General features: G+C 37.1%; 1 protein-coding gene across 3 annotated transcripts in view; it reads right to left on the bottom strand.

Annotated features, from left to right (window-relative positions):
* The window catches only part of FAP (fibroblast activation protein alpha), a 54,823-nt gene that overhangs the window by 1,943 nt on the left and 30,369 nt on the right, over nucleotides 1-22,511 (bottom strand). For 2 of the 3 annotated variants that reach the window (XM_058027503.1, XM_058027504.1), the window contains 7 exons: nucleotides 19,693-19,757; nucleotides 17,667-17,739; nucleotides 17,335-17,408; nucleotides 4,965-5,065; nucleotides 4,422-4,583; nucleotides 3,509-3,562; nucleotides 1,811-1,948 (listed from right to left, as the gene is read on the bottom strand). In XM_058027503.1, the coding sequence (XP_057883486.1) occupies nucleotides 1,811-1,948; nucleotides 3,509-3,562; nucleotides 4,422-4,583; nucleotides 4,965-5,065; nucleotides 17,335-17,408; nucleotides 17,667-17,739; nucleotides 19,693-19,757 (667 nt within the window). Of the gene's footprint in view, nucleotides 1-1,810; nucleotides 1,949-3,508; nucleotides 3,563-4,421; nucleotides 4,584-4,964; nucleotides 5,066-13,772; nucleotides 16,003-17,334; nucleotides 17,409-17,666; nucleotides 17,740-19,692; nucleotides 19,758-22,511 lie in introns of those variants that run through there. The other variant, XM_058027505.1, reaches the window with a different exon arrangement.

Below are 22,511 nucleotides of genomic sequence, written 5' to 3'. Positions count from 1 at the left end.
TTCTCAGTCTGCAGTGTCTATGCCATGTATATTAGGCACTAGTCATTTACTAAGAATTGCTATTTAAGAAATACCACTATTAAAACATTACACTCAAATTTTCATTCTTTTTTCTGTTTTATTTGGATATAAGGCCTATTTAATGCTTATTTTTAATAAGAATTATTAAAGGCAACTTTTTTTTTTTTTTTTTTTTTTTTTTTTTTTTTTTTTTTTTAGAACAGTGGTTGAAATAGCTCGCTTAGAGCACTTGTATAAAACCTATGTGCTTGTTTGATGTAAAATCATAGAATGTTGCATTTTATACTTGGAATTGGATCCTGATTATTTTTCTGTTCTTTTTTTCACAGCTGGAAAACCAGTTTTTCAAAACCAGAGTTTGATTTAGAAAACTTTCCTCTCTTGTTTCATCCCATCAAATATAGGAAGATTTTTATGGATTTCATTAAGGTGGGCTGATGCTGAAGCAGCCTGGGTCCTGGATCCAATGACAGGCAGACTGGTTCATTTCAAGGAAGGCTATTTACAAGTTCAGCCTCAAATAGTACTAAATACTGGTTTCTAAGTTCAGTGAGGTTGTATTTCTCTCAAACGGATACAGAAATACTCTATTTCTGCTTATGAAAATAAAACATGACAGGAAAACAAGTGGATGTCTGAACATAACTAGGAAGGGGAACCAGCTCTGTGTAGCTGACCTAATTTATTTAACTCTGTTTTTTTCAGGAAATTGTCAATATTCACAAAAATTACTTTTCCCTATTTAGTCTTCCTTAACTACAACACACAATCTTGTCTTACAGATTGTATTTTATTATTATTTATTATTATTTTTTTTAATGTAAAGTGAGAGACTTACATACTTTACAGCTGGTAGAATATTTAATCAGAGGATGGACTGAAATCCCTGCCCCAAAGAGCTTACAGTCTAAAGGCACAAATAAGTACAGAACAGTTGAAAGGTGTGCAGTGGCAGCTGCATGGTGTAGCTCCTCACCATGCAGAGTTGGAAATAGATGAGCAGAGGATGCCTGCAGGAGGCTGAAGGCAATGCCACTCTAAGTGTAAGATCATCATGACAAAAGAGGTAAAGTAATGAGGGAGTACATGAAGTGGATAGGACAGAGAAATCTGCAATGAGTATGTGGAGAACAAGGTAGAAATTAAAGAAATCATAGGTAGGCAAAACCATTAGTGGAGCTTTGTGTCCAGGGAACTGCAAACCTTGGCAAAAGAATCAGAGGCATCTTAAAAAGGAAGGCAAGATATAGCAAATGATAGTTATGGCAGCAGCAGCTTGGGGAGACTCTGAGAAGCATAGGAAGAGAAAAAGAAGTTTTTAGCTGCTGCTGGGAATGATCATCAGCACACAGAGTACACCTGAAGACATTGGTAAAGATTTAATCTTGGAAATATTGCAGAGGAAAAGATGGACTGTACAAGGAAAAGAAGGCAATTTGAGATGATAGTGACTTGAATAATCTCAGTGACAGTTAAGGAGACTGTAAGCAATGTTATGTGAAGGGGAAGATCATAGTTAGAGGAAGAAGGTCTGGTTTAGTTTTAGATGTGTTGACCTTAAATAAAACTTGACCTTTTAGAGTGTAACAGCATACTGAACAGATTTTAATCTGTATTTGAACTTAATAATGTAAAGTGGTAGTCAATCACCAACAGAATATCTTCTAATACAAAAGAAAGACATGAAGTACAGCGAGAATGATCAAAAGTGCATCAAAGCTTCATCAGACATGATTTCCAACCCCAAATACTAGGCAAAATTTAATAAGAGGAACGGATGGACTCTTACTCTCTTCTTCCTCGTCCATTCACTAACCAAGCAATGAACTCTTTGGCAGCTTGACCTTCCAAGTAAGAGGTGATGTCACTGGTGTAGGTGCCCTCAGCATGTCTCTCATACTCAGCGTGGCGCTTGGAGATGGCATTGCTGAAAGGAGAGCAGCACCACAGGAGCAGACTGTAAGAATTGAACTTTTAAACAATCTTTATTGATTTCAATTTCCCCTGTGCCAGACTAGTGTTTCTATAGGAGACAGGGGTTCTTTTTGTGCCTCAAATTGATCTTGACATATTTTTTATTGCTAGGTTTCAGTTCTGAAGGTATGCCTGTACTATGCAATACAGTTTTGTGCAGAGATTCCTGAACTAGTTCTGAACAACTCACTTCAGGTGTGGAAAGCAATTACAGCTGTATTGGAATGGTCTTACTAATTAAGTATGAGCTAGAAACTGTATTGTATTATACAGACATCCTTTTTGTTGTCCTTTAATTGCTTCCCTACCTTCACCTTCATTATTTCTGAGTCAAACTATTCAGACTTAATTCTTTTCAAGTTTACATTTTAAGTTGTTTTATAAACACCTTTTAAATCATCTCTCTGACCAAGTCATAGTCTTGGAAAACTTTCAAGCCTGATCACATGCATCTTATTAAAGGCATTCTCCCTCCCTACACATAATTGTGGTTATTTCTCTGATATAACACAAAATTATGTTACAGTGGCTCCTAAGAAGGCAAACTGCACTAAGAAGTAGACATATTATGGAATATTTTCCATGAATAAATTCCCTAGCATTTCTGTTTCAAAATTTGTTAATTTCTGCCCAAATCTAGCTCTTTCTATTATTTTTTCTTCTTGGGATGTCACCATTCCTCCTAATTTAGTACCATCTGCACTTTTCATCAGCATGCTAACTAGAGTTTTTTGGAACATTTTTAATGAAATGCTAATTTTTTTGAGATATGCTGTTTCAATGAAGCGGAAACATTATTACAAATTTGTTATTAATATTGACAGTGTGAATGTAACGGTCTTTGTGATCTGGGCTATGCTTTTTGGATTTTCTGACGAGAGAAAGAATTCATATAGGTAGTTTAATCTGTTTTGCAAAAACACTCAGTGTCTCCTTTATTTATTTAAGATTTCCAATCTCTCTAAACCTTTTCTCAAAAACACAGTCAAGAAACAGAATTCTGGCCTTCAGCAGGTCTTCTCCTTTCTGTAATAAGTGGTTTATGAAACATGGGACTGAGTGCAGAGGGCTGAACATTACATCATGTTTAATCAGCTCTCTGCAAATTTTCCTGGCCACCTTCCTCTCACTAATCTTCTCACTGGTTTTTTGTTCTTCAACATAATGTGTTGGTTTTGTTTATTTTTTTTTTTTTCCTTCAGCCTTTCTCCATACCAAGTTCTTCTTTTTATGTTATTTTCTACTCTCCTTGATTACTCAAAATGTGCTTTCCTAAAACCTATTCTCATCCTGTTGCATTCCTTGCACCTACAGCTATAGAACACAGGTACAGGAATAAATAACATAGAGACATATCCTATTTCCTTGTAAAAAGCAGGTGTGAAATAATGTATCTGATTGATATTTCTTTGATTGTGGTAACATTTCAAAAAACACTAGTTGTTCTCTTTCTTGTTCAACTGAAAATGAACTGAAACTGGTTTAGAATAACAAGTTGTGACAAATAGAATACCTTGAGAGCTGGTCAGGGACTTTGTTCTCTTCTGTGTCCTCCTGTGCTTGTTGGCTGTAGTGAAATTGCACAATCATTAGATCATTATTACCAGTACACTGCAGAGCCTGCATAAGCTTTATTGGTTATTATTTGAATATTATAGTGAATCCTCATGACTCATAGATTAATATTATATTCATTGCATTTCAGACATATGAATTTAAATTAGTACAATGTGTAGAAATTGTTACTTTATACTTTAAAGACTTCCACAGAGATTTAAAACCATTAATGTAATAGATTCTTCTGGATATTTCTGAATTCTTTTTGGGCAGATTTTCTCTAGAACACAAGACTGACACACATGTACATTATTCTTGCTCTCAACTTTCTAGCTTGAGTTTAATCAAAGTATATTTGAAAAAAACATGCCAATTTATATTGATGATACTGGTAAATTATCCAGTGGTCAAAAAAACTTACACATCAGCTGCCTTTTCACAAATGAAGCTTCAGGATTAGAGTATCCACAGATAGGAAAGTTTTGATGAGGCCTAATGGCTCAGAATTGTGCATTATATTTAAATATCTTATTCATATTGAACTTAATTGATTCACTGAGAAAATCTGCCTCAAAGAGGCAGTCTTTTTAGGTGGCATATAAGACAGTACATTTTGATTTAGCCAAATCCTTTTGATTGATTTTACATGTTTCTCATTTCTAATAATATATTAATATTCTGTTAATGGCTGGACTAGATCTTAGAGGTCCTTTCCAAAGTGAATGATTCTATGATTGTATACATAAATTTACTTATTTGAGGTTTATCCATGGTCTGGGATGGGAAGCTGATACCAAGAAACTGAATTGGCTAGATTCTTGGCTGTTTCTGCTTGTGGAGATCTGTATCAATGTGACCAAAATGCTTACCCATTTCTTTTAGTGCTCATTAACCATTGCACAAAGTCCTGAGCTCGCCTGGTGTCCAGGTACTTGGTGTAATCACTGGTGAATGTGCCTTGTGAGTGACGTTTCACTTCATTCAGCGGTCTGGATTCCTCTATTGGCTCAGAATGGGAAGCTTTGAATGATCTGAGAAAAGTTTAGACCTTGTTAATCTGCAATGGTTGCAATACAGTCTACAGGTGCGTTGATTCTTCTTTCAACAATACTATTTTTTACTCCCACAAAGTGAAAGCAAGTGGCATATTGCTCAGTAGCTGTGTGGTAAAAGGAATCTGTATAGCAGATGGGACACTGCCCAGTTACAGTCTTCTTGGATAAATAAGGTAGCCATTGTTTCAGTACCCCAAATTTCTGTGCTAAGCTTTGCAATATTAAAAACCCTGTCAATTTCAATGGTAGATCAAGTATGCATGAAGGGGTCTTTAAATTATAGTATGTTTGGCTTCAAAGTGTAAGAAAACAAAGTTCACACCAAGTATTTGTAAAAGTTTGGTCTAAAGAATTTACCTTGATTTCTCCTCTGTATCCTGAAGAGGATTTTGCCAGCTGCCTTGAACTATCATTAAAAGGAGACCAGCAACAAAATAAATGCTTTTCATTTTCATTGCCTGTCGAAACAGAAATAAAGCAACAAAGAAAAATGTTATAATGTTTACATATGTCTGAATCAATTACACCAAAAAGAGACATTCTTAGTGCTGATCTGAACATGAAGGTTAAATATAAGGAGCCTTCTAGGATGGGTTTAATGTCCAGGGGATGACATTTCAGGGCCTTGGGTAGGCATTCAGAAGAGGTAGTTTCTGTTCCAGTCTTTGAGCTCTAGTCTGTACTCTAGAATGCAAGGAGAGCTGAGAGCAGCTGCATCCTTGCTGTCTTATGCAATGTGAGGATAAAGGCCTGTTCTTTTCTCTGGGTTCTGCTGCTGGCAAGCATTAGATCTGTGATACTGTTTTATTGCAAAACTGGGGTAGTGATGTGGTTGTGATTTCTTTTCCCAGGTCATTCACTAGAGAAAAAACAAAGCAAATCTTTGTCAAGAATACTGTCACATTAGCAGCTCCCCATACTTTCTCACGGAAGTTGCAATGAGTTCACATCAGGAAAATGTCATTGGAAATAATTTTGTCATGTACTTGGGCTAATACTTGTGTATTTGAATAAGCCCTCTGCCATCCATGGCATTTTCCTATGGAGGTTTATTATACAGTCTGGGAAACAAAGGGAGATAGGACACATGAGTGCCTTGAAGCAAAGTGGTAGCAAAGTAAGTCCCAGTCACAAAAAACACATCCCAATAAATGTAATTTGTACCCTATTCCTGTGGCTCCACTGCAGGAACTACTTAAGCTGATTTACTTACTGCTTACTGATTTATAAAATAAGGCAGTCTGAGTGAAAATATATATCTTCTCTATTTTGATGCCTTGTCACAAGAGGCTGAATTTAAATATATTATGGGCTGGAGGAAGTTCTAGAAAATGATGAGGGAATGATGTGTAGTGAAGGTGCAGATTACTCCATTTTGAGATTGAGACTTGGCTCTGCACTGAGCAATGCAAATGAGGGGGCTATATGAACACCTCTGAAAAGGTGATCTGCATCAAAAATCCTACTGCTGTAGGACTTCTACTCTGCCCCTGTAGTCCGCTCCTTCATAGCAGATTTTTTTTGAAACCTGTTTCTCCCATCTGTTTTAAAATAACTTTTAGTTGGAGATGCAAAGCTTGACTATTGGCAGGCATTTTACCAACGGTTAGGAAGAATCTATTGGACTGGTACTTTGTCAGGCCTGATTTTTAATCTCTTAAAAATAATCTCTTACTGAATAATAGGAATATTTTACTATAATACCTCAGTATCTGTACCCAAATACTTGAGGCAATCAAAATCTTAATAAAATATTGATCAAGCTCAGGAAAATAAATGTGTAAGTATAATATTTTCTGAAGTATTTTACTATTAGGCAATAGAGTCAGTTTTCCTCCCTCCACCAGAAGCCACTGCCAGTGTTACTCATTTTTTCATGAATGTCTGGTTATTCTGCCTTGTGCAATGTCCCAGTATGTAAGAGCTGACCCCTTCACTTGAACATACCCTGCTATAGTGCCAGCATATACCACAGTGGTCATGTAGTCAGCCTTATTAAAACCCTAACTCTAGTGCTGAAATCTGTTTTCACTGTTTCGTTTGGAGCTGTAATTTGGTGGTGCAACACTGACATCCAATGTTTATCTCAAGGAATGCATAATTCCACATTTCATAGGCTTCTAGCAATGGAACAAAAGCTCTGCCTGTTCTTTGGGAAATGACTCTGTGGTGGTCGTTTCAAAATGGTTTGATTGACCTCTCTGGTAGCTGATACAGCTGTAAATGAGTTAACCTGGACTTGGACACCAAAGTCTGGCTATTACAGCATACATAAGTAATTTGCCCTGCTTCATAGTCCTAGTGTACAGTTGTCTGTAGCTTTATTAAACTGTGATTCCGATTAGCCATAAACCCAAGTCACTGAGGTGGAATGAAATATCCAACATCAAAAGCTTTTATTTTATATTAAAGTTATTAAAAGATAATTCAAAGTCACTGTAGTCAGTAAAGAGATAATTTGAGTTTATCTTGGCTCTAACTCTAATGTCTCAGGCCAATAGAACTTTCAGATGTGAACAGTGCCATTGGCTACTTTATTCCTTAAGTATTAAGATAAAAGTTAAATCCATTGTCAACTGCTTTCTAAAATTTTCAGAATCAAAATGGTGAGACTATTAAAAAAGAAATATGTATAAATGCAGTTTTTGAAATTTATAAAATTTTAGAGAATTCTTATTAATAAAATAAGCTTTTCCAAAAACTATTGACCTTCTGTCAAATATGTTATTTTAAAATTAGCATCAGTTTTCTTTTTTCAGCATTTAGTATTTGCTACTGGTAAGTTAAACCAGCAACAGAAGTTCTTGACAAGTTAAACAGGATACAGTTTCAAAAGAAGAAATTGTAATTTTATTCTTGATAATATAGATGTGTGTTATAGAGAAAAAGAGATAATCAGAAAAATGGCATTTTCTTAGTTTATGCTGGCTAATCAATTAATTTCTCAATCAGAAAAAAGGTTTTATTGGCTGTAAGTTATTTAGGTCATCAGTAGATACTGCTAAAAGCCATGGAAACCTATTGTTAAGGCACAGGAAAACTAAAGATAATCTCACATAGAAAATTTTTATTCCTACACATATTAGACTAATGAAAATATTTTCATATCTTTCTGATAGAAAATGAAAAAATTAAGACATTTCAGTTTGAACTACCAGAAATATGTAACAAATATACCTCTCAAATCTTGATCAGATATTTATTTGAATATTATTGCCGTGACCACCCTGATTTTTCTAGTTTTCTAATATATTCTACTACAAGTGTAGTAGATTTTTTGTATCTATGTACAATTTTAACTAGCTTAATTTCATTAAGTTTTCAAAAAAGCTTTCAAAAGTCACATTTGTATCTCTTTCTTGTTAAAAATAGAAATTATGAAGTTACATTAAAAAAGCAGTAAAAAAAGGAAATGTTTTCATACGAATATGCATAAATGAACAAAATAGATTTCTATTGAAATGAAACTGTCTGCAAATAGCAATAATTTCTAGAAATAAATAAATTACTTTTTCAGGTAGGTGTGTTTTACATCTAATTTACCCAGCATGCTGTAATGCCCTGTAGAAAGTTTTGTAAAATCCAACAGTTCTAGTCTAAGGAATTCCACAGTAGGATGGAAGATTAAATTAAATTTTATGCAATAATCCCAATAACTATTGAAAGACTTTAATTTTACTTCTGTGCTATAAAATTTCCTTCTCTGATCTTACAGTGATATGGAAATAATGTTTGCTTGAGACAAACTAATCTAAAAGTGGGGCAGTGGAGTGACAGTCTGTAGGGTGACAGAGTGACAGTCTGTCTTGGACAGTTTTAAATCAGTGTCTACATAAACCCACTGAATTTGTTTCCATCTTTCTAGCTTAATCCTCATTGATTCATATTTGGGCAGTATCTGTAAGGAGTGAATAATTTTAAACTCACATAATCTATCGTAAATACCCCACATTAATTAAATATTTCTACAGAAGGTACTAAAGAAGATAAAAATATAAAAATCAATAATTGTGTATCTCATTTAAATTCTTACTACAATCCTTGTCTTTCATGTTCTCATGGTTAATCTCCCTTCTTTCAATTAATTCTGCAACACAAACTGTTGATTTCCATTTATCGGATCATTCTCTGTTGCAGTAATCAATACATCAAAATATTTAAATTATGATGTCATTAACTCCAAATATCAGTGAGTATAACCTCAGAACAAAACACCAATTTGCTGAAAGATCTGCACCTCTATTGCAAACTTTGGGCAGCACAATGCAGATAATGCACTCAGCTTTCTCAAACAAATAACTGGTAGTTCTTATAAATCTTACCTTATTTTACTCAGAGGTGGTACGTGGCAGCTGCAGAAAGAGCTACTCTCTCTTCTGCAACTATGGCAAGCCTTGAGGATCCTGAGCTCTGCCTAGCTGCCTCTTTTGCACAGACTTATATATATACTGTTCAGCTCTAGTAAGCATTACAGGAGTGCATCATTGCTGACAGTTTCCTTATTCAACTTTAAAAAAAAGTCATCATATTTGCTATTCATTTCATTTGATAATTTTACAAGCAATTTCACACATCCATTCTGCTTACTTTATGACATCAATGCTAACATGGATTTGCAGAAGGACTGAGGTAGCAATGTCCAAAGTAGTAAATATCAAACAAAAGGGCATTAACATGACAAACAGTGGGCAAAAGGTGCCTGGGATCAAGGCAGCAATTTCTCCAATTTCTGATTTGCCACATTTAGTAGTTAGAACCCTGATTCTATTGACATCAATAGCATTGTTTTCACTTATCAATTTTAAACCAGAGTTTATAAATTTAATTCATTGTTAAAAATAAGCACAACTTTTCCAAAGCCCTTGAATGATTCTTCAGATAATCTTGTGCCAGTATAATGAATATGAAGAGATATGAAATATTGCAGTGATTGCTACCCACTATGCTATGCCTAGCACAGGTGAAATTTAAAAAAATTGTTTTGATTAGCTCTAGATGCAAAATTCCAAATTTGTAAGTGCTACTGTAAGAAAATTCATACTCACTTGAGAACTATATGCCAATATTCACTATACACTGAGTTTCACGCTGTGGCCTATAGATTTATGCAAGATAAACCATTTGCTCACATTTCCATTCCCTACAAGGAAAAAATTAAACAAAATAGATTTGAGATGTGTACTAGTGCCTGTTCAATGCAATTACTCTTGTTCAGTGGAGACAATTTCATAGCTCTGGTGGATTAGCATTGCCAAAGAAAGCCATGGTCATCCATGCGGTGACAACAGAGAGACTGAAACAGGTAGGGGAGATAGGTAGGAGGAAGGTTCTGGAATCACAGCAGACATCTCACTGAATGTTAATGACAGCCTGTGCCCCAGTCTGGAGTGCCTCAGGGTCTGGTTTGTGGCACAAGGCACATACTTATTACAACAAACCTTATTTTCCTTAACACTGCTCCTCAAAGCCAGCAAAGAATGTGCTTCAGTGAGGTAATTTTCTGTTGATTGACCAGATTGGCATCGCCCATAAGATACAACTGAGGTAATGTATAAACTTAATAACCACATTAGAGTGGCAAACAAAAATTACTGGATCCTTCCTAGCGCTCTATCCTAAATACCTGGCTGTGGTACCATGGTAGGGGTTCAGGGAAACATTAAGTCTCACTGCATAGTCCACATAATCAAGTTTAAATTTCGCTAAGTGTAATTTTTCTATGCTACTGAATCAATCTATGAGATTAATGGTTTATTTTTTCCATTTCTGGTCCTCGGGGCGGGTGACCCTGCAGTACCCGGGCAGGGCAGCAGATGGGGACCGAAGGGCCCTCCCAGGGCTCCTGCACCGGGACTGACACACACACGCTCGGCCGGGAGCGCCACAACCATCGCTCCGCACGCTGAGTTACAGACACTCTGGAAAGAGGCAGTTCGGAATGCGAGTCAGTATCCTCTCCGCCAGGAAACAGACAGCTTTCCTCTTTTTGTTTATCTCAGTTTATTTTCTTGTGTCATATAAAGTTGCTTGTTTACGGTAGGATGATTTCAGAAAAAAAAAATAAAAAAGAGACAAAGCACCTCAGTGCACCTGGTTGGGCAGGTTGTCACAGAGCTGTATCATCTAGCAGGTCATCTAGCATCTAGAAGGTGACTGGTTACTTGTTTTTCAAGTTGTACACAGAAAATAAAATGTACAGGAAAGAAGTGAACTGCCATCAAGACCCAGACAACCCTCAGTTGCCATAACTGAGTCTATAGTATATATTTCAGGAGCACAGCAGAGTTTCCAAACAAAAGCAGCATATTATATAAAGTGTATGAGACATGCACATACACTCAGGTTTGTTCCTCTCACATTTTAAAATGCACCAGTTAGATGGTACCTCTTGGCAAAATCAAGGGCAACCCTACTGTCCTCTATATCATTGTTCTCAAATGAGACAATACTTTGAGTCAGACTAAGAGACAGAAGCTGAAAGTGGCCTGCCTTTGGGAAATTTTCATGTTTCTCGTGATTCAATTGGAGTGGTTGAGTTCACTGTATCTGGAATTTATCAAAGTTTCCTGCACCATCATCTGATTAAAATTTTTAAGATTTGAACATTTTAATGAATTAGGAACTTGCTGGCTTTTGACAGTAAAAAGTAAAAAAAGCCTAATCAAATGCTTTCAAAAAAGTGACGTCCCCAAATTCTTCTGTGTATTTCTTCATTACATATTTATTGCTATTGTATTATTATCCATTACATGTCTAAAGGGAGGAGTACATATCTTGGGGTATGACTACAGGCCCACACCCTCTACTTTCTTATATTATACAGAAAGCATTCTCTCCTAACCTTGTCAGCTGTGAGCTCAGAGGGCTGAGCTCTGCAGCCCCCTTCGTTTTGCTATCTTTGTTACACGATAATCACAAAGAGCACTCCCCTCCTGAGAACGGGAACCAATAGAGGAGGAACATATGTGTAAACACAAGCACACATAACAAACCCACCTTGCTGCACCCATAAACTTGTGCTTGTACATAACACACACAGTGTGTGCCTGTGTGCGTATACAACTCCATGCCACCATTTGGGGAGCACAAATGCCTTTCTGAAACGGTGAGTTTGGGGTCTCCAGGCCTTTCCACAGCACCCAGCTCCATGCCCTCTGCCAGGGGTGATGACAGGTTTGTACCTCAGCAGCCACAGCCATTGTAGCTGAGCTGCAGCCCACACTGTCTGCTCAGGGAAGTTGGAATCGCTCCACTGCGAGTCAATGGAGCTGCATCAATTTGCGCAAGCAGAAGAGCTGGCCCAATATGTACTAGTTGTTTTACATTCTGAGAAGACAATGTTCATAATTGAAAGTAATACCAAATGCTCTTTGCAAATACTATGAATTATTCAGATTAAATATAGAGCCTTCCAATGACTCTATAAAATGTTCTAAACAGCTGCGCCTTGTAATTGGAACTGCCTGGCAAACTGGGAAGTATTGAATGCAGTCTGAATTGGACTTGATATCTGAGTAAAATGAGTATAACAGCAACCATATTCAAGAACCTGACTGGTTTTCTGCTAAATTTCTCTTCAGGACTTTTCTTCTTTACAGCTGCAGTAATCCTGTGTGAAACAAATCATGTAGGTCTGTGTTTGAAGTATAAGGATTGCAGGTTCTTTCATATGCACAGCTCACATAGCATGAATAAGGTAAATGATGAGAACAGGTTTGGAGTGGGATCAGTGACTTTCTACAATTTATGTACACTTCAGCCTCTAGAATAAAGCATTTTTTCCTTTTCAGCTCTAGTTTTAATTTTTAAAAGCTAGAAAGAATTCATAGCGGAAACTGACTTGTAAACAACTGTATTTGTGGCTATTTATCAAGGGCCTGTCTACCTAATTCAGAAAAAATATATTTTACCTTCAGAGGCTTGGATACCTTGTTTATATGACAGGTATTTGAAGACTCGTGTTTCATTGTCTGAAGTGGTATGTTTGAGTATCTGAAGTGTGAGAGCACTATCCAAATGAGAAAAGAACACAAAGTGCTCAGTATTTTTTGAAAACCAGATCCTCTAAAACATTTGAAAGTGGGAAGCAAAACTTTGAGGATGTTCATTCTTGTCATAAGAACCTAACTTATTTCAAATTGTGTCCTAGTGTTGGCTCTTACACACCACATTCCGTGTTTGCAGTATAGTTATATATATTTTTATTCACATACTTTGTTAGTTTCACCTTGGTACCTCGGGACAAGCCCTTTCACCTTGAACTACTGAAGATGTGTTACAACAGAGTCTATCCTGTAGCCTCTTAAGGCTCTTCTCTCCGACTGAAGTGCAGTGGGGCAAATACCTGTCCAGTGAATGCTTGGGGTAATGCTTGTAACATGGATTGTGTTTGTAGACAAGGCAGAATGGAACATGTTCTCTTTCTAGAGAAGAGAAGGCTTGGGAGAATCTCATCACCGTATACAAATATCTGAAGGGATGACATCTTCCAAAGAAGACTGAGCCAACCTGTTTTAGTGGTGCCCAAGGACAGAATGAGAAGCACCAGGCACAAACTGAAACATAGGGACTTCTGTCTGAGGAAAAGGAAGCACATTTTACCATGAGGGTGACCAAGCACTGGCAGTGGTGGCCCAGGGACACTGTAGAGCCTTCAGATGGCTTTTAGTTATTCAAAAGCCATCTGGACAAAGTCCTAGGCTACGGGATGTAGGTAGGCCTGTGTGAACAGGGAAGTGAGATAAGTAGGCCTCCATAGTTCCCCTCCAACCCCAAGCATTCTGTGATTCTGTTAGAGTACGAGGGCAGGTTTGCAGTACTCTGCACCCTTTCTAGTGACTGACTGTGATATTACCTGTTATAAGCACAAGCCAGCCAGCAATCTGATGCTGATGTATTTTTAAATGGGTTTTTTGACACTCAGAGCATCCTAGGACATTTTCTCCCAGGTCATCAAAACACATGGTTGCTCTGTCATAAAGCTTTCAGGTTACACATTATTTCAGCAATTCAGTGTAAATGTCACACTCTGCTGGAGACATATTCCCATTCTTTGGCAAGAACACTGTGTAAGGCAAAGAAATTAACAACATGAAAAACAATGAAGGAAAAATGTTGGCAGCAACTGCACTTATTTTTAATTTTTTTTTAATCCCCACAACTGCTGCCTACAAGCCAAAGTAGATGGTGAACAGTTAGGAAGATGTATACTATGATTGCCTAAGGAAACAAACAGACCTCAGGGCAGATTAATAATGAAATAGCTAATACACCACTTGAGAAAGAGGTACCTTGTGTTATTTTATTCAACTGATTTTCCTGAAATGTCCCTTATTTCAAATACTTCCAAAAGCTTCAGACAACAGACCTGTGGGTAGGGTGTGAACAACATATTGCATCATTTTATTACTTACAGTACCAACAAAGGGCCAATCTATCTGCCCAGATTTCCAGAACTTAGAGGATTTTCAATAGAATAAATAAAATAAAGGTGAAGAAATTGAAAGTGACTTTAATATATTGATATTTATGTGAGATTGATACCATGCTTTTTTGGAAATTACTTAGGTTCTCATTGACATATTCAGGTATCTTAAACCTATGAGTATCTCACGTAAGAGCTTAATTTTTCTCTCTTTCACCACGAGATTACAATTATTTCCATGTGTTGTATCAATATAAAAAATTGAGAGTTAAATTTCATTATTTCAACTGAATTGTATTCCTTATTTGTAAGATAACCATATTTCCGAGACTACTGTTGTGTGCAGCAAATGCACATAGGACCATATAATCAACATCTAATTAGGCCCACTTCATGTTATATTTGCTTAATTTTAACTTTCTTACAGCTATAATTTTTTCCTTTAGCCATTATAGCAGTTGAATTTTAATTACATTACCAACAAAAAGCTCATTAACATCACGTAATTGGCAGCGTTTCCAAAAAAACCTGAACTAATTGAGTATTTTCTGAAGAGTTCCCATCAAAGTATAATTTAACCATTACAAACAGCTTGGCAACTATATTTGCATAAAGATGTATCTAAGGAATGTTCTCATGTGTGGAAAATCAGATTTGATATTGCCATTAACAAACGAAGGAAGCTGTTACATAGCAAATCACTTCCACATTTTAATTATTTTGGCCAAACCCCATGTTTTTGTCAAGAAAGTCAAGTGAAACCCCTTACTTTTCCACAAAGAAGCAGCAACTGGTCTCTGACTGAGAGTTATGAAGCAGCTTGCTTTGTGGGAAGGCAACACAATCTATTTTAGGTTATTTTGCACTCGCAACAGCTAATAGCAGAGATTGTGTCAGAAAGACCATGGTTCTTATGCAGGGGACTAATTAAACACATGACCAAGCAATTGTTTAATCTACAAAGGATCTCTTGCCAATTATCTTGTTAATATTCTTATATTGTGACAGGACTGATTTAATTACTAATGAAAAGAATACAAGTATTCCAATCGTTTTTAGCTTCCACCATTTTTTAAAGACTCCCTAAAATTGTTGCACTAGAAACAAAGCAAAGAAAGCTTGCACAATCCTTTGATCCCTCCCCTCCAGTCTGCGATGAATGACACTGAGATCAGTTTGAATGCTGAGGTGATGATTAGAAATTAAAACAGGTCAATATGGCTCACATACTTTGAATACAGGTGAAAAACCCACTGATATATGATAGTTATTATGAGTGTCCTGCTTTCTTGTTTAAACCTGAACACTGAGAGTTTTGCAGAAACAAGGTTTCAAATAAGAGTTGAATAAAATTTGAACACATTCAACACTGTCAATAGGTACCCAAACTTCAGGGTTAAATATTGTGTGTTCCTATCTCTTCTTGGATTCTTTACAAAAGGATGGAAATCAATTTTGAGAAACTGGTTATTGTTAGAATGCTAATTAGGTATGTGCACTGCTTCCTTTGTCCTTTCCCATTTTACAGTTTGAGTTAACAAATGCAACCATATTAATCTGACAGTGTGCATTTGCAATGAACCACCACTCTTAGACTGCAGAATGTAAGTTTAAGCAAGTTGACAATAGATGCACAAGACCCTTTACATTCTGATTTTATTTTTTCTGTCAAAAGATATCAAATGCGTCAAAACATTTGTTACCGTAACATTTGCTAATATACAACATCAAAAGTGGATGTAAACATGAAGTTTAAAGTTTCAAAGTTCCTGTGATCAATTCACCTGAACACTATACAACTTGGGCACTGCTGTCTTTTCATTCTCCCAAAGATGTCTCAGATGCCTTAGCATGCTCTGGGTAGCCTATTTATTCTGACAAAGAAAAGCATTGTTTGAGGAAGTGGGTCATATGTGTGTAGAGATGTTTGCTGGAAAGGCCTGGAATTCCATGGTTCTGATCAGTATACCACTGAAAGAAAAAGTAAAAACAAAACATAAACCCCTTATGTCATGTTTTCAATTCTGCAAGAGTCAAACAATACAAAAAATGTATTTTACTGCTACACATAAGAAAGTGGATGGGTCAAGAAAAATGAGGAACCTGATAATTTTCTTTTTCATCAGTTCCCAATATTTTCTTATTCTTGCTGGAAAAAAAAGTTTCTAAGCCTTCTGTTATTTAAGAGTAAGCATTACTGCCTCAGTACTTAGAGGCCAGTTGTATCAAGTCAGGCAAAAGAGCCTTGAGATGCTGTTAGGGATGAAATCCCCTTGGCCTGCTGCATGGCCTGGGTAATACGGGTAAGAGTCTTGCTTAGGAATAAGTACTGAGCTCTAAGCAACAAAATTTCGGCTAAATGTTGTTTGAGTTCTATGCAAAATGAACCTTGTGAGTGATGATGTGCAAATAAAACACACATATGAATGATGCTAACTCAGAAATATCTGCCATTCCACTGTAGCTGAACCAGAATGATTACATCTGCATACAGTATTCCAGATACTTAAGATATAACCCGGATTTGCTAAAGATCAGCAAAGGAGGCAGAAAATGTGTAACACACAAAAGGGCCTATAAACCCCTGTTATCCCTTTTTTGGGGAGTTCATGGCCCTGTGAAACCAGACTTGGGCAGAAGATCAGTATGTTTGATAGCAGGAAAACACTTTGGTTATTAGCCCTGAGGAAAAAGGTTTGGAAGCAGAGGTTAGCATACAAATCAGATCTACATTTCCCCTGTTTATTTATCCTTTATATCCAGCAATCTCTTTCCTTTGTGTTTCTCTCTCTGCCTATGCCTGCTATCCCATGAAAGTTTTTCAGAGAATTTTTTTTAGCTGATTCTGGATATATATTTGGATACCTTACATCCTTTCTGCTTGTTTCACTTCTTGTCTGTGGCAGACAAGTCCAATTCAAGATAGACTCTACCACAAATAGTGACAATTTGGCCCCAGAACTCAGCTCTTTCACCTTCCTCTTTTACCCGGTATCAAAAGCACTCATAAGGAGGCTGAATTCTTATTCTTCTCCCTGGCTCATTTTAAAAGCCTCCAAGTTATTCTTGACAAGAGGAAAATCCTGCTAGCATGCAAAGGGCAAGGAAAAAAAAAGAGCAGAAAAATCATTTGGGGTAGAAATTGAGAAGTTATTTATGAAGGATAACAAATGCACTAGCAATTGCCAAATTTTGAAGCATGTTTAGTTGAACAGGGTAGTTAAAAACACTGCCAAATGTCAGATAAGCTTATTGAAAAAGTTATGAACCACTTTTCAAAATGAAAAATAGTCTATTATTTACCATTGCCTGGAAATCCACCTGTGCATTAACCAGAGCTTTTGCAATTTGTGCTGAGTTCTGAAAATGTACATTATCTAAAAAGAAAAAAAAAAAGAGATTGTCTGTTGAAACGTGTTAATACCACAAAGCATGAAGTTATAGTGCATTTAGCTGTGTCCACTAATTATCAAGTGATACAGTTGACATTACTAAGAACGAGTAAGCATCTTATGATAGGTCATATGGAAATCTACCAAAGATCTAAGTCCTGACCCAATCAAAGATAGATGCTTAATGTTTTTCAAACAAAGTGATTCTGGCTCTGTGTTTGTTCTGCCATTTGCAAACCTCACCATCTGCTGTTCCATGGATGAGAAGATACTCTACATTTTGGAAATTCTTTGCTCTTGCCATCACAGTTGAATTCTGTTGAGAGGAAAAAAGAACAGTTCAGCAACTTTAATTTAAACCACTTATTTATAGTGCTGAAAGGCTTTCATTACCTAGTAGAAAAACAATCAAACGGTTGAACTGACATGACAGCAGTGACTTCATATCAATCTGAGAATAGAAACCATGTACAGGCTGTATTTGTGTATATATATAGATATATACATATCAGTCTGTACAGTGGGATCTGAACGATCTGGATCAATGACCCAAAGCCAGTTGTCTGAGATTCAACAAGGCAAAGTGCCATGTCCTGCTCTTGGGTCACAACCACCCCTATGCAGCTCTGGGGGCCATGTGGAAGGGTGGCTGGAAAGCTCTCTGGCAGAAAAGGACCTGTGGGTATTGGAAAACAGCTGAACGTAAGCCAGTGCATCCCCAGGTGGCCAAGAAGGCCAGAGCCATCCTCACCTGTACCAAAAGTAGTGTGGCTAGCAGGACCAGAGAAGTGATCATCCCCCTTACTGGGCACTGGTGAGGCTGCACCCCAAATCCTGTGTAAAGTTTTGGGCCCAAGACAGACACTGAGGTGCTGGAGTGTATCCTGAGAAGGGCAGTGGAGCTGGGGAGGGTCTGAAGAGTGAGTCTTCTGAGGAATGGCTGAGGGTGTTCAGCCTGGAGAAGAGAAGGCTCAGGAGGGACCATTACATTCTCTATGACTCCCTGAAGGTATTTTTTAGCCAGGTGAGGGTTGGCCTCTTGTCCCAGGCAACAGTCAACCAGACAAGAGCGAATGGCCTCAAATTATGCCAGAGGAGGTTGAGACTGGATATGAGGAAAAATTTCTTCATGGAAATGGTTGCCAGGCATTGGAACAAGCTGCTCAGGGCAGTGGTTGAGTCACCACCTGGGAAGGTATTTTAAAGATGTGTAGATGTGGCACCTGGGGACATGGTTTTGTGGTGCACTTTGCAGTGTAAGGTTAATGGCTGGACCTGATGATCTCAGAAGTCTTTTCAAAATAAATTATTCTGTGCATCTGTGATCTGTGACATTGGCTTCAGGACAGGAATACCTATAAATAAATACTGGGCTTTTTTTACATCATTTGCACGTGTTCTGAAAAGCACCAGCAGAAGAAAAAATATTAATCTGCACTGTATCGATGATATCTGTCCATAGAAGGTGCCTGTGCAAGCTTGGCTTGCAGCAGGTAGCCTTCTGTGCTGTCACAAATGTCTCTACACTATCAGAAACAGATTTGATATTTAGTGTCTTTTCTATGGACCAATTCAGACAAAGAACAGCACTAGTCATGTCATTCCCAGAATGCTCTAATTCCTGGTGACCCAGACAGCTCCACCAGGGCTGTTTGGTATTGAGTGTTTCTGTTCTTCGAGTTGGGATGGAAATACATACCAGAACACGATCCAAATCTTTAACAGAAGTGTTTCCACTGAGTTCTTGGATGTTAACTCAGGCCTCTCTGTATCCAGGGCTTGTGTGTGCTGCTAGAGGAAACTAGACTTCCTATCAATGTGAAAAAAAGAATGGCAACCTGTTCTAGGTAGGGGAAGCTGCTCTGATCATTTAGTATGCTTATGATCTTATTATCAGAGAGCTAAATTTTGATGAAGCAGCTTGCATATCTCAGCTAACAGTACCAACCAAAACCTTACTAACATCAACATTTTAATCCCTCTCACTTCAGTTCTTTTCTAGGCTAATGCTTAGCACTGGCAGAACAGTATGATTTGTCCAAGTAAGAAAATAAGGACTTCCGTTTAGCTTTTTTGGGATTTATAAATTAAAAACCTACAATTAGAACCTACAATTAATTATGAAGATAAGAATTTCATGGCAGTAGCTTTGCTACAAAAGGACTGTACCATGAGAGCTGGTGGGCCACTTTCTTTCATCACAGTTCCACTTACCCATAGAAGTGTTATTCAAATTTAAGGCAGAACGGCACAGAAACGGAATTCTCACCTTATAGTGCTCAAGATTATCGGACTTTATAGGAAGACCCATAAATCGTTCTGTGTAGATTGATGCTGAAATTAAAGAAGAAAAAAGCTACAGGTAAAGAAAGTGCAGATATTTTGTGGCTTCAGTGACACATAGGAAATTAAATGATGTTTAACTGTGTCTGTTCTTGGCTTCCTCATAACACATCAAATTTTCACATATTTTAAAAGTCAGCTATGAAGACTAATTATTTACTGTTCTCCAAACCATCTTTGCAGAAATAGTGGTTTTATACTCATCTAGATTTTGGGGATAAAGGCAGTTAATTTATATGGCTTTATGCGGTTGGGTTGAACTCCAGAAGCCAGCTGAATAAGGCAATGAGCCAATATGGGTGCATGGTGGAAAGATGACACAGACTAATTCTGACCCCTTAAAAAGAGGAGCTGAGGATTTGTATGTGTATTTACAGTAAATATGGATATGCAAGTTGTCATTTTCCTATTGAATGCATATATGCAGCAACTAGAGAGAGCAGGAAAAGATGCAGGCATGAATGAAAAGGTGGCCCATTGCTTTCCAGGTCTCTGTTCAATTTCTTTTTCTAACTGCAACAAAGAGTGGTAACAGATTTGACAAAATAAATGTGAATAACTGAACAATATCCATCACCAAGAAATCAATGGAAACATCTCTCTTTGAGCTGCCTTGGTATTTGTACTTTAACTAGGAGCTGTTATGAAAATTTATGGAAAACTGACACAGCAGCTGCTACTACCAGAAGATTACTTTCTTTATGACCTTGCCTTGAAGGAGGAACTGACACATATTGAGCAGTCAAGCTGCAGAATTACAAGGACTTTACTTATTTAAGGAAGTCAGGGCCTTCTGACAAAGAACAGTTGTCATCTTTTCCTCTCAAAAGACAGGTGATGGCCATTGTAATCATTAAGGAATTGGGATTGTCTATCTTGTTCAGTTTGATACACTGTATCAGAAAAACTTTGCTAAAAAATAGAAATGAGAATCCTCCCAGGAAAAGAAAATGAATCAATATACTCATGTTCCCATAGCTTATTATGTATCATTTACATGTGCTACCTCTGAGAGCTAAAGACATGTACTATGTCTCCCACATCAGCCAAGCAAGGCTTCTGAAGAAAATTTGTAATATAAGTACCAAAAAAATTTAAGTAGCCTATCTTTTATCAAAATCCTTTATCATTCCATGAAAACAGAAAATGTGCAATATCTGTTGTCAACACAGTGTCAAACAACCATATTGGGCTTAAGTTTTCAATAAAATAGACTCTTTCTGAATGGCTGGCATTTCTACAGTATTCTGAGCCAATTTTTCCACCCTCTTCTACCAGTATAGCTACAACAAGTCCACAAAGGTCAGCAGAATTGCATTATAATGACTAAGTGGAAGATTCAGCTTGTCAATTATTGAGGAAGGAAAAGCAGATGAATTTAAATAAATTTTAATAAAACAGTCACAGATATAATGCTTTTGACTATACATTGTCCCTGAATGGAATCTTCCTTTCTATCTTATAACTGTTCAGCTCTGACTCAAAATGGAGGAGGGTGGGACAGCTTCTGATGAAAGATTATGGCCCAGAATCTCATCTGTGCATCTAAAAGAGGGTTGGACAGAATTTAGAAGCTCTAGGGGCCAGTACATCCTGTGACATACTGATACTGCTCGGAGCCTCAAGGAGGTAACATCCTGCAGTTTTACCCCTAACACAGTTCACCCTAATGCTAACTTGATGTGCTTGCCAAAACTTATGACTCATGACTTCCTTTTGTTTCCTTCCTTCCTTAGTGGAGGTACATTTGCCTGTTTGGATTTTACAGTGTGTTTTCAGCAAGATTCTTTAATTGCCACCTGAAAACTCAGCTGATGTAGAGATTGCAATGGTGCAGGTCTAATCTGCTTAAACTTAAAAAATTCATTTGAATTTTGATGCCGAGACAAATTTTTATAGCATGTCTTTTATTAAGGGACTTTTGTGAAAGCAGTGCTTTATGCCTGCATTCTAGAAATAATTTTGTGATCATGAGTAAAAATGCCTTAAAAAAATCTTGATGCCAGTGAAAACACGAAGACTATGCTTCCTGTGTCATACAAATATTTTCCCCTTTGTTTGCAAAACACCATAAATACAAGGAATGTCTGTGCTAGCAGTCAGGGAAGGAATCTTTCCCATTTAACCAAAAATTTTTCTCATAACCAAGACTTCTCAGAAAACGACCATATGCTAAGTAAATGTGTTCAAAGTGCTACATTTTACTCATTGAAAATATTCATGCCATGATTTTTTTTTACACTAAGGTTCCTTAACACCATGCCAAAAGCTTAACAGGTCGGCAAGTATGAGTATGTGCCTGCTTTATTCACACAGGAAGGCCTTGGGAATATACACCCAGTGTTGTTTCCTCTCAACAGTTTGGAGCCTAATTCCATAAATATAAATAAGAATATGTGTTGTACATATTGTACAACAATACAGGCATGGCTGAGAAACATTTAGAGGGAAAAGTATTAAATTAAAAAATATTATATTGAACACAATAGTCTTTCACTTTTTCCACAGCTTTTTGGAAACAACTTTGGAGGCATCAGAAATACTGATTTCTGACACAGGTCATCTGTGGTTTCAGAAGTTGAAATGTAGTATGATTCTGTTGCTGGCAGATAAATCAGTTCAGCTGTTTCCGAATTCAGTGATAATGCTTTAATAGGACTTTAAGGCAGATCACTCCTTAATAGCAGTTTATTGAGAGGGCTTTATGCACTTACTGTTTTAGAAGTGCATATGGAATTATCCAGA

This window comes from Melospiza georgiana, chromosome 7, assembly GCF_028018845.1.
Source record: "Melospiza georgiana isolate bMelGeo1 chromosome 7, bMelGeo1.pri, whole genome shotgun sequence".
Taxonomy (NCBI): Eukaryota; Metazoa; Chordata; class Aves; order Passeriformes; family Passerellidae; genus Melospiza; species Melospiza georgiana.
The sequence above is the reverse complement of the archived record's forward strand: the minus strand, read 5'-3'. Positions and strand labels throughout refer to the sequence as shown.